This window comes from Somniosus microcephalus, chromosome 1 (genome assembly GCF_052327205.1).
Source record: "Somniosus microcephalus isolate GS21.2 chromosome 1, FLI_Smic_1.0, whole genome shotgun sequence".
In the NCBI taxonomy this organism is placed as follows: Eukaryota; Metazoa; Chordata; class Chondrichthyes; order Squaliformes; family Somniosidae; genus Somniosus; species Somniosus microcephalus.
Genome location: NC_140987.1, coordinates 264736638 through 264749067, shown reverse-complemented (window position 1 = coordinate 264749067; position 12430 = coordinate 264736638). Strand labels below are relative to the sequence as shown.

At 45.1% G+C, this 12430-nt stretch overlaps 1 protein-coding gene across 1 annotated transcript in view; it reads left to right on the top strand.

Annotated features, from left to right (window-relative positions):
- The window catches only part of grin3a (glutamate receptor, ionotropic, N-methyl-D-aspartate 3A), a 286032-nt gene that overhangs the window by 241289 nt on the left and 32313 nt on the right, over window positions 1-12430 (top strand). The window contains exons 4-5 of the mRNA XM_085993338.1: window positions 2878-3023; window positions 6032-6147. Coding sequence (XP_085849464.1) covers window positions 2878-3023; window positions 6032-6147 — 262 coding nt within the window. The remainder of the gene's footprint in view (window positions 1-2877; window positions 3024-6031; window positions 6148-12430) is intronic.

Sequence of the window (12430 nt, the reverse complement as noted above, 5' to 3'; positions counted from 1 at the left end):
TGAATGAAAGGCCGACCAGGAGTTTTAAGATAGGTCAACCAGTTTTGGCCCGGGACTACCGCACTGAGAAATGGTAGCCAGGAACGATTTGTACACGACAAGGACCTCTCATGTGGATGTTGGGGAGAGCATTGTAAGACGCCATGCTGACCAGATTCTAGAGTCACTGGAAAACATCAACTCCACACCACGATATGATACACCTGGTAATGAAATTGACGTTCCAATTGCAGGTACCGCAGAACCGGTAATATTGGAAGCAGATGAACCAAACAAAGACATTGATCCCGACGCAACATTGCCAGAAGAACCTGATACCCCAAAGAGGCGTTATCCAGACAGAATCAGGAAGCCTCCTCAAAGACTGAACTTATAATTGCTTAAACTTAACCAATGCATCTAGCAACAGTAATTGTGATTGTAATTCGTTATCATTTAGTTGTTAAATGAATGTTATGTACTGTTTATCTAAAAGGGGAGGAATTGTTGTGTATGTACCTTTAAGAGAATAACTGGTCTCAGACTGCAGTACCACCCCTGTATAAAAGGCACTAGAGAGCCTCTGTTTGTTAGTTTCACTATTGACTTCCACCAGTAAAGACTTGTTTGTTTTCACTCCTGCTGGTCCGTGTCTCAATCATTCACGGACTTAACACTTACCATCGCTGATTCCCCCAACATCAACATCCTGGGGATCACCATTGACCAGAAACTTAACTGGACCAGCCACATAAATACTGTGGCTACAAGAGTAGATCAGAGGCTGCGTATTCTGTGGCGAATGACTCGCCTCCTGACTCCCCAAAGCCTTTCCACAAGGCACAAGTCAAGAGTGTGATTGAATACTCTCCACTTGCCTGGATGAGTGCAGCTCCAACAACACTCAAGAGACTCGACACCATACAGGACAAAGCAGCCCGCTTGATTGGCACCGCATCCACCACCTTAAACATTCACTCCCTCCACCATTGGCGCACCGTGGCTGCAGTGTGTACCATCTACAAGATGCACTGCAGCAACTCGCCAAGGCTTCTTAAGCAGCACCTCCCAAACCCGCGACCTGTTCCAGCTAGAAGGACAAGGGCAGGTGGTGGTGGAGGGAGTGAAGGTTTAAGGTGGTGGATGGGGTGCTAATCAAGTGAGCTGCTTTGTCCTGGATAGTGTCGAGCCTCTTGAGTGTTGTTGGAGCTGCACTCATCCCGGCAAGTGGAGAGTATTCAATCACACTCCTTACTTGTGCCTTGTAGATGGTGGAAAGGCTTTGGGGAGCCAGGAGGTGAGACACTCGCCGCAGAATACCTAGCCTCTGACCTGCTCTTGTTGCCACAGTATTTATGTGGCTGGTCCAGTTAAGTTTTTGGTTAATGGTGACCCCCAGGATGTTGATAGTGGGGGATTTGGCGATGGTAATGCCATTGAATGTCATGGGGAGGTGGTTGTTGGAAATAGTCATTGCCTGGCCCTTCTGTGGCGCGAATGTTACCTGCCACTTATCAGCCCAAGCATGTCCAGGTCTTGTTGCATGTGGGCATGGACTGCTTCAATATCTGTGGAGTTGTGAATGGCGCTGAACACTGTGCAGTCATCAGCGAACATACCCATTTCTCACCTTATATTGGAGTTAAGGTCATTGATGAAGCAGCTGAAGATGGTTGGGTCTAGGACACTGCCCTGAGGAACTCCTGCAGCGATGTCATGGGGCTGTGATGATTGACCTTCAACCACCACAACCGTCTTCCTTTGTGCTAGGTATGACTCCAGCCAGTGGAGCGTTTTCCCCCAGATTCCCATTGAATTCAGTTTTACTAGGGCTCCTTGATGCCAGACTCGGTCAAATGCTGCCTTGATGTCAAGGGCAGTCACTCTCACCTCACTTCTGGAATTCAGCTCCTTTGTCCATGTTTGGACCAAGGCTGTAATGAGGTCAGGAGCCGAGTGGTCCTGGCAGAACCCAAACTGGACTTCTATGAGCAGGTTATTGGTAAGTGCCGCTTGGTAGCACTGTCGATGACACCTTCCATCACTTTGCTGATGATTGAGAGTAGACTGATGGGGCGGTAATTGGCCGGGTTGGATTTGTCCTGCTTTTTGTGGACAGGACATACCTGGGCAGTTTTCCACATTGTCGGATAGATGGCAGTGTTGTAGCTGTACTGGAATAGCTTGGCTAGATGCGTGGCTAGTTCTGGAGCACAAGTCTTCAGCATGATAGCCGGGATGTTGTCGGGGCCCATAGCCTTTGCTGTATCCAGTGCACTCAGCCGTTTCTTGATATCATGTGCAATAAATGCTGGCCTTGCCAGCGACACCCACATCCCATGAATGAATTTTTTAAAATGTAGGACGGGATGAGCGGCCTTCACATTGGGCAGCCATGGGTTTTGCTCCACATCGAAATTTTGGCTCCCATCATATAGGGTGTCACATAACGTTAGCTCACTTAACATCGGAAATTCCTATCACAGGACCTTCTACAGTTATAATTGGCATTGTGGGAGAGTGTAGACATTGTTTTAATGAAATATGCCATAGAGAATGGTTCATACTTGGGTTTTCATTGCATTTTGAGATGGAATGTAGTATCTGTCCCACCTACTGATTTTAATATACAATAGCTATGATCTCTCCTACGAGAGTGTTCTTTCCTTTCTCTTAAGAATTTGTTCTTGTTTCATGCATTTTACCTACACTGAGTTAAAGACTGCTTGGTATCGACATCTCTGCAGCCAACTGAAAATTATAATCTTATATTAGTTTCGGAACCTTTATCTGATGCTTGCAACATTTTTAGACTCTGCTTGATAAATATTTTGAGGGAATTTTTAAAAATGTTATCGTATGTTCTATTATGCTCATGGTTTCATTTTTATCTTCAAGCTCCATCACCCATCTCAAGGTTTCCGTTTTGGGACAGTTCGTGAAAGCAGTGCAGAGGATTACGTGAAGAAGAGTTTTCCAGAGATGAATGAATATATGAGAAGGTATAACGTGCCGACAACACCAGATGGTGTGAAAAACTTGAAGTAAGTACTGTTTCCTATTTGCACATTATCAAACTCCTTTGTATCCTGATACCAGGCAATGTTATGCTGCCACAGATTTTCTCTTTGCATGCTAAGTACACAAGTACAGCTCAGTGAATATAATGCAAAATAATAACTAAAACTGGTGGAAATACTCAGCAGGTCAGGCAGCGTCTGTGGAGAGAGAAACGGCGTCAATGTTTCAGGTCGCTGTTGCAGTGAATATATTGTCCGTTGAAGTGTCATTACGCTGCACATTTTTTAGCTTTTTTGCTGCAACCTATGGTTTTAGAACTAATACGACATGTTGGCTTTTCATAAATTTTTTTCAATAAAAGTAAATTATATATTGATTAAAAAGATGACACTTCATTTTGCATAAAACAAATCTGTTTATTGATAGATCGGATGAGTAATTGTGTCAGTGTAAGCGGTTTTCGATCCCAGCCCAATTGCTAGATGGACGGTTCGAATCGCCCCTGCCTTACGAAAGTTCTATACCCGGGAATTATTATTCAGAGTGTAAATGAAATAAGTCACGAACAGGAATGCTTCGGTGAAAAATCAAACTTATATTTATTTGGTCTAACATACACTGGCTAAAACATGCACTACTAAACAAAATCACTATCCCTGTGCAGAATAAAATCCAGATTACAATCAACATACATACAGTACATAACTGGGGACTATAACAAGCAGTAATTCCCTTGTTGCTATGGTAGACTCTAATTCCACCCCTACCAATGAATTACCCAGTCGCATGAACCCCTTCGCCTGGCTGAACCAAACGAAGCTCCCACCCTCGGAATAGCCCAAAAACTTCACTACTGAGAGACTATGCTTACCCCCACATGCGGTCGGTTTCAATCGCTCTGCTCGTCAGCTTCTCTGGTTAGTTCGATCTTGTTGGAGCAGGGAATGAGAGAGAGAGAGAATGGTGGAAAAGAATCTATCTTTTATAGGAGTCTGGCAACCCTATCTTTTCCCGCCAATCTTTGAAATCCTTTTGTTTCTAAGCACTCCGGTGCTTAATCAGTGATGAGTCATCCTCGGACCCATGAGTATTGGATTAATGGCCCTAAGTCTGGGACATATCTTTGGTCTTTGTGTTGGGAAACTGGCTGCTCTTTGGCTGGCTGAAGCTAGCGGGTCCATTGTTCTGCTTCTCTTCTGAAATGGAAGTGAGAAATGCTTTTGCATATTAGATTGGCTTTCTAATAGATTTAAGTTCAATGGCCCCCTCCCTTTTTCCAGGACTGTCGGGCGAACCCATACATTCTGGATGACTGACAGTTCTTTTGTCACAGCCAACTGCCATGCGTTCTCTGGAGTTTCAACAAACCAGTCTTTCACATATCTGCGCAGTGCGATCCCATAACAGGGAAAATACCCTCAGAAAAATCCCATAAAATCCACAAAATATTCCCGACTGAGTCCATTCTTCAGAGACTTTGCGATCTCTTCAGTCAGGAAGTAGGTGCTGTACATGAAAGAAATCTGAAGTGTATAAATTGGGGCCAGGGGATCAGGAATTACTGCCTCCCTAAGACTATCTGCACTGATTTCCAGCATCTGCAGTATTTTGCTATTGGATTATATATTACAGGTAGACTATCCTTTATCCGAACTTCCGAAAACCGAAAACCTCTAAAAACCGAAAGTTTTTTTGTTCAGCGTAAGTCATGAGCAGGACAGAGGGTCACAGATTTCCCTCCTGGGTAGGAGATTGCAGGCCGAGCCGGGCAGTGTGAAGGAGGTACCGGGAGAGTGAACCCAACAATACAGCGGCCTGTCCGATATTCTTTTCTCCCCCCGACCCGAACCGCGGCCCATCCGATATTCTTTTCTCCCGACCCGAACCGCGGCCCGTCCGATATTCTTTTCTCCGCCCCCCGACCCGACCCGACCGATATTCTTTTCTCCCGACCTGAACCGCGGCCCGTCCGATATTCTTTTCACCCCCCCCGACACCCCCCCCCCCGACACCCCCTCCCGGACGACCCCCCCCGACCCCGACCCGGACCCCCTGACCCCCCCCCGACCCCGACCCCCCCGACCTGAACCGCGGCCCGTCCGATATTCTTTTCTCCCCCCCACCCCCCGACCCGACCCGACCCGGCCGATATTCTTTTCTCCCTACCCGACCCGAACCGCGGCCCGTCCGATATTCTTTTCACCCCCCCGACACCCCCCCCCCCGGACCCCCCCCCCGACCCCTTCCCCCCCCCCGGAACCCCCCCAGACCCCGACCCCGACCCCCCCCCGGACCCCCCGACCCCCCCCCGACCCGACCCCCCGACCCGAACCGCGGCCCGTCCGATATTCTTTTCTTCCCCCCCCCCCACCCGACCCCCGACCTGATTTGTGGGCCAGCTTAGTCGGAGTCAGCCGATATCCGGCTTTCCAGAGAAGCAGGAAGGTGAATGAGACACGGAACAGTCGCAAGAGGTAGCCTGAACTTTTACAATTTATATTAAATACAAATTTCCCAGTCTTATAATAATACCTTCTGAAATCCAAAAAATTCCGAAAACCGAAACTCAGCTGGTCCCAAGGCTTTCGGATAAGGGATAGTGTACCTGTACTGTTAAGTAATGTTTTTATTCAATTACTAGATTACGAGTTAGGTTGATTGGCTATGATAAATTGACCCTTACTGTTAGGGGGATTAAGTACGTGGGGTTATGGGGATAGGGTGGGATATGTGTTGGTGTAGGGGTTACGGGGATCGGGTGGGATATGTGTCGGTGCAGGCTCGATGGGCCGAAATGGCCTCTATCTGCACTGTGGGGTTTCTGTGATTCTGTGATACTTCAATTCTTCGATGCACATCACAGATTCATTTGGGATGTGCCAGAATTTTTCCAAAAATTATAGCAAACATTAGCTGCTATTCGTTATTTATGTAGAATTCTACTATCCTCAAAATGCAGGGACTAGAATGGTTAATGCAAATGTGGAACGAGTTCTGTGCTTCTGATTAAAGATTTGACCTCTCGCCCTAGGAATGATCCACAAAAACTTGATGCCTTTATAATGGACAAAGCACTATTGGATTATGAGGTCTCAATAGATGCTGATTGCAAGCTCCTAACCATTGGGAAACCTTTTGCAATAGAAGGTATGCATTATCTTTCTTTATATATGAAGTCATTGAATGTGTATAAAGTATACTAGCAGATCTGCCCTGGTGTTGCTCAAGATGGGTCAGAGGTTATACTTTTGCAAGGAAAAGGAGGATTCATGCACATCAATTTAAAAAGAATTTATGATTCTCCCCAAAGACAATGAATTAAGTGTATTTTTTCATTGTTTCCTAGAAAAAGTAAACAATATTTTCCTTAGCAACTGAAGGTAGGTCTCCACAATATATTAAAAATCTGAGGTCTGCATGCATGCACTTTCTGTTTGCAAAACCTTACTTCTTGTCATCACATTTTTAACAGACTTTTGCGTCAGCTTTTTTCATTATAAATTCCTATGTCCATATTTATAATGAAAATCATATATGTAAACTTGTCACATTGTAATTACGCCCTCCTGCCAGCAGTAGCGCTATGGCACCTCAATTGTGTCTCCCAGCTCTTTAATCTGTACTGTAAAGAAACTCCTACGGTCCAACCAACTCTATGGAGTGACTTTCAATTCGGGTAGACATTGGGCAGGCAGTTGGGCGGGCAAGCACCACGCTGGCTCCATGTCATTGGCGGGAGACTCGATCAGTTTTAGTGATCGGGTCACGTTATAATAGAACCAGCGAGCTGCCAGGTAAGTTATATGATTGGTTTTTTGTGTCCTTGTTGGGCCAGGAGGAGCAGGAGCGTTCCTCCAGGCCCCACAAGAAAACCTCGGCCTCCACTGCCCCTGGGATCTCTCCCCCGACTGCGATGTCTTTCTGACCATTCCTTCGGGTCACCAGCAGGGTCCTACTGCCTCCCAAAATCCCGCTTCCGCCAACTGGCCAGCTAGTGCTTCTCGTTAGGTTCGGGCAGGAAACTGGTGGCAAGCATGCAGGTGAAGCCCGTGAGGTCTGGACGGTTTGCCTTCCACATCAGCCTCAGCCTCCGCCTGTGTTGGACATGTTGGGGAGTTGAGAGTTAATAATGATCTATGGTAACCGAGAGTGGTCGATGGACCAGCACGTTGTCTGGGAAACACAAGGAAAGATGAAACGTGGAATGTGAACAAAGAGTTTCTGTTCCACTCCAGATGTCTGGTTATCAACTGGAATGCAAGGGCAGGCTGGCTAGAATGGCCATCGACCATGGGTAATTAATAAAGAACTACATTCCATAGTATAGATGCTTTGAAATAAACAACCAGTATAATCATCAGTCGGGAAGTATCTCATAAGGGAGTTAGAAGGACTTGACAGTCCGAAGGTCTATCTATGCATGAAATACTAGTTTGTGGTATACCACCAGTGTATAAAAATGGGTGAAATTGCAGGGCTAAGTCAGGTAGAAGGAGCGAAAGAAACCTGAATTGATACCCTTTGTATTGTATACACTCGCCATCTATACAACTTACATTTATATAGTGCCTTTAACGTAATAAAACGTCCCAAGGTGCTTCACAGGAGCATTATCAAAAACAAAATTTGACACCGCGCCATATAAGGAGATGTTAGGGCAGATGACCAGAAGCTTTGTCAAAGAGGTAGGTTTTAAGGAGCATCTTAAAGGAGGAAAGAGAAGTGGAGAGGCAGAGAGGTTTAGGGAGGGAATTCCGGAGCTTAGGACCTCGGCAGCTGAAGGCATGGCCACCGATGGTGGAGCGATTAAAATTGTGGATGTTCAAGAGGCCAGAATTGGTGGAGCGCAGAGATCTCGGGTGATTGTAGGGCTGGGTGAGGCCAAGGAGGGATTTGAAAACAAGGATGAGAATTTTAAAATTGGGGTGTTGCTTAACTGGGAGCCAATGTAAGTCAATGAGAACAGGGGAGATGGGTGAGTGGGACTTGTTGCGAGTTAGGACACGGGCAGCAGAGTTTTGGATGACCTCAAGTTTATGGAGGGTAGAACTAGGGAGGCCAGCCAGGAGTGCGTTGGAATAGTCAAGTTTAACACTAACACAAAGCTGACCAAACATCCCAGTTTGTAACTGTGTCACAACCTGGAATGCTTCAATATTGTCATGGTTTTCATTTTAAGTGTGCGGATGTATTTGATTAATTTTATATATAAAGAATGTACACTCCAAATTGATATGATTTATCTCTGGAAAAGATTACTCAGCTGAGTGTTAGGTGATGTCAGATGATTTAATTATTAATCTTAATATCTAAAGATTTAGGTGCAAAACTGGGGAATTCATGACAGACGTCACCAGTTCTTTATCTATTATGAAGTTGATTGATTCCACCTAAGGACACGAATAAAGGAAAGAACAGAGTGTGCGCGGAACACAAATAATCTGAAGGTTTAATTGCTATTGAAATGAAATTGAGAAATGCGATATTTGAGAGTTGACATGTTCATATGAAATTCGCCTATCCTCTATTTTAATGCTCCATTTAAATAACAACTAGATAAATAGCACACAAACCCCATGTATCACATGGTAAATTTCACCTGAGTTCCAGGTAATGTCTTGTTGACATGCCAAAAAATTAGCATGGTAGATTACCTTGAACCATATAAATGAGCAGTGGGAAGAAAAGCTAACAAAATGTATGCTAACAAGTGTTTGGAAAGATGTACGAATGCGTTGAAAGGCTATCAACATTGTGTCAGCTCCTGCTATATATTTCTCTCCTCCTGTCCTCAAGACACTAGCTCGTGTTTAGGTTGTGTTCCAAGGGTGCTGGAGGCACTCCAATACAATTCTTTGTGCTTGAACCTGGAGTCTGTCATCCAGAGGGCATCCCAGCTGAGCCTAATCCTGTTCTCACTCAACGCCCAGGACCATTGCATTAGGGAAGCAGGAGCCCTGGCTGGTTTATCCTCCTTAGCCAAGAGGCCCTGAGTATAACTATACCATTTGTAGATGGAATTATGTTTTTTCAGGTTCATGGACATGCGTCAAGTATGAAGTGGGCAATGAGAATAAGTGAAGTCTTTGCAAATTGATGTATTTGAAAAGAGAACTTTAATCATTGCAGCTTGGTCAAAGCACAATGGCAGACATTGCCAAATCAGGCCCCTTACTCCCTTAACACGAGGCAAAGGATATACAAAAATAATCCAGCTGTTATTTGAGCTTGTGACTTACGTCCAGCATCACTCTGAACTATAACCACGGCTCCCCCCTCAGTTGCTGTATTCATATTGGCACACTAACAGATTGCACTGTTTAGCAATAATATTTACTGACTGGATTATTAATCAGTGATCAAATGGTAATTGCCTCTTCATAACCTTGCATTAATTAATTTCACATCACTTATGGTCACCAAGGACAATCTGTTAGTTGCAAAAAGAGAAAAACAAACCCAAAATGGAATAAAACTGCTCTTATGTGTTCCACAGCTTGTTATATAAAAAACGCACCCAAGAGTGATTTCAAGGCTTTTATTTCATCTCTGGTTTCAGATAATAATCAGAAACTGCTCAAGCTTTACCCTCATGGTTTACAAAAACATCAGGAGTGCCTTGATGTAATTGCGGCCTTGTAATTACTCAGGGGTATCCATAATTCTCTGATCCATTGGAATAACCTGAGGTAGCTTTTGCCATCTTCTTCAGTGTCATAACTGATTTCTTTTTCAATAACTTCAGGCCAATTCACTCACAGTGTCAGAAAACATGCTGAAACTCATTTTCCTGCTTTCTTTGACAATTCCTATTTCTAGGGTATGTAATTGGCCTTCTACAGAATTCCCCGTTGACTTCAAACAATTCTGAATTAATTAGCCAGTACAAGTCCGATGGGTTTATGAATGTGCTGCATGACAAAAGGTATAAAGTGTTAGGAAAGATGTGCGAATGCGTTGGAAGGCTATCAACATTGTGTCAGCTCATAAGAACATAAGAGATAGGAGCAGGAGTAGGCCATACGGCCTCTCGAGTCTGCTCCGCCATTCAATAAGATCATGGCTGATCTTCGACCTCAACTCCACTTTTCCGCCCGATCTCCATATCCCATGATTCCCCTAGAGTCCAAAAATCTATCTATCTCAGCCTTGAATATACTCAAAAGGCTCAGCATTCACATCCCTCTGGGGCAGGGAATTCCAAAGATTCACACCCCTCTGAGTGAAGAAATTCCTCCTCATCTCAGTCTTAAATGGCCTACCCCTTATCCTGAGACTATGCCCCCTAGTTCTAGACACTCCAGTCAGGGGAAACAACCTCTCAGCATCTACCCTGTCAATCCCCTGTTTCAATGAGATCATCTCTCATTCTTAAACTCCAGAGAGTATAGGCCCATTCTACACAATCTCTCATCATAGGACAGCCCTCTCATCCCAGAAATCAATCTGGTGAACCTTCATTGCACTGCCTCCAAGGCAAGTATATCCTTCCTTAGATAAGGAGACCAAAACTGTGCACAGTACTCCAGGTGTGGTCTCACCAAGTCCCTGTACAATTGTAATAAGACTTCCTTACTCTTGTAGTCCAACCCTCTTGCAATAAAGGCCAACATGCCATTTGCCTTCCTTATTGATTGCTGTATCTGCATGCTAGCTTTCTGTGTCTCTTGCACGAGGACACCCAAATCTCTCTGAACGTTTCTGAAAGTTTCTCACCATTTAAAAAATATGCTGTTTTTCTATTCTTCCTACCAAAGTGAATAACCTCACATTTCTCTACATTATACTCCATCTGCCACCGTACTGCTCACTCACTTCGTCTATCTATATCCCTTTGCAGACTCTTTGGGCTAGATTTTCAGGGAGCCGTCAGGCGGGGTTTCAGGCGTGTGGGGGGGGGAAATCCCGACTTTGGGGGTCCCGACACCATCCCGCCCAAAACCCCGCCCCACTTAAGTTTCAGGGGCAGCGGGTACCTGCCCCGCACTGGGACCCGCCGAAACCAGGCGGGAGGGGATTAGTGCCAATTAACTGCCTGTTAACAGGCAGTTTTTAGCCTAATCCCCATTTTGAGGGGTTTCATGTGGGTTTCCCGACGGCTCCAAACCATGCCAGGTTAGAGCAGCGGGCCGTCGGGTTGAATGAGTTGGAGGGGTCGCGATATCGGCGCTCAGGTGAGTGATGGGTGCATGAGTGTAAAGGTAAGTGTGTTTGGTGTGTCTAAAGTGTGTAAAGAACTTTTACTTACCTTTAATTACCTTCGCAGCCTTTCTTCCTGTAGCCGTCGGGAGCGCAGCACTCAGCCGGAACTGAAAGCTGAACGGCTGCGATCTGTCAAAAGTGACAGCCTTCAGCTTTTAGCGCTGCTGAGAGTACTAAATGAGTCTGCGCAGAAGGACTCATCTTAAAAATCAGACTGTCAGTGTTTGACAGCTTCAAACAGCTGTAAAACACTGATATTTCATCTGTCAGAAATCTTGACAGATGAAATTGCAGTCTGTGACGTCACCTGTTGCTGGGTGGCCCTTAATTGGCCCGCTGGGCGGGCTCAACAAGGTCAATCAAGGGAAAATTGCGCGGATTGGCCGGACATCGAAGTAGGCGGGTCAGAAACCCGAAAGGGGAAGTCCCACCTTCTTCCCGACAGGTTCGACAAAATCGACCCCTTCGTGTTCTCCTCACAGCTTATTGTCCCACCTAGCTTTGTGTCGTCAGCAAACTTGGATACATTACACTCGATCCCTTCATCTAGGTCATTAATATAGATTGTAAATAGCTGAGGCCCCAACATTGATCCTTGCGGCACCCCACTAGTTACAGCCTGCCAACCTGAAAAAGACCCGTTTATCCCTACTCTCTGTGTTCTGTCCGTTAACCAATCCTCTATCCATGCTACTATATTACCCCCAACCCCATGAGCCCTTATCTTGTGTAATAACCTTTTATGTGGCACCTTATCGAATGCCTTTTGGAAATCCAAATATACAACATCCACTGGTTCCCCTTTAACTATCCTGCTAGTTACATCCTTGATGTGCCTTCAATAACCACAAAACTAGAAGTTATAGACTTTAACAAGTTGGCTTTTAATCACTAAGATCAGAGCTAACATCTCAACACACCGACTGGCTCACAGGAATGAGTCATACAGATCCTGGGATCTTTAAGTAAGAGAAGTCAGGGGCGGAGCCAAGAGCCAGTTTAGTCAGGAAAGAGGAAGTGAAACTATACACCGTGTGGGGGAGGGTAATATACATGAGTGCAAAACGAATATAGGCAAGACAAACAGATTTCATTACAATCCTCAAAAACGTTAATAAATTTATCAAACACGATTTCTCTTTCATAAAACCATATTGACTCTGCCTAATCATATTATGATTTTCTAAGTGCCCTAATACCATGTCCTTAACAATGGATTCCAGCATTT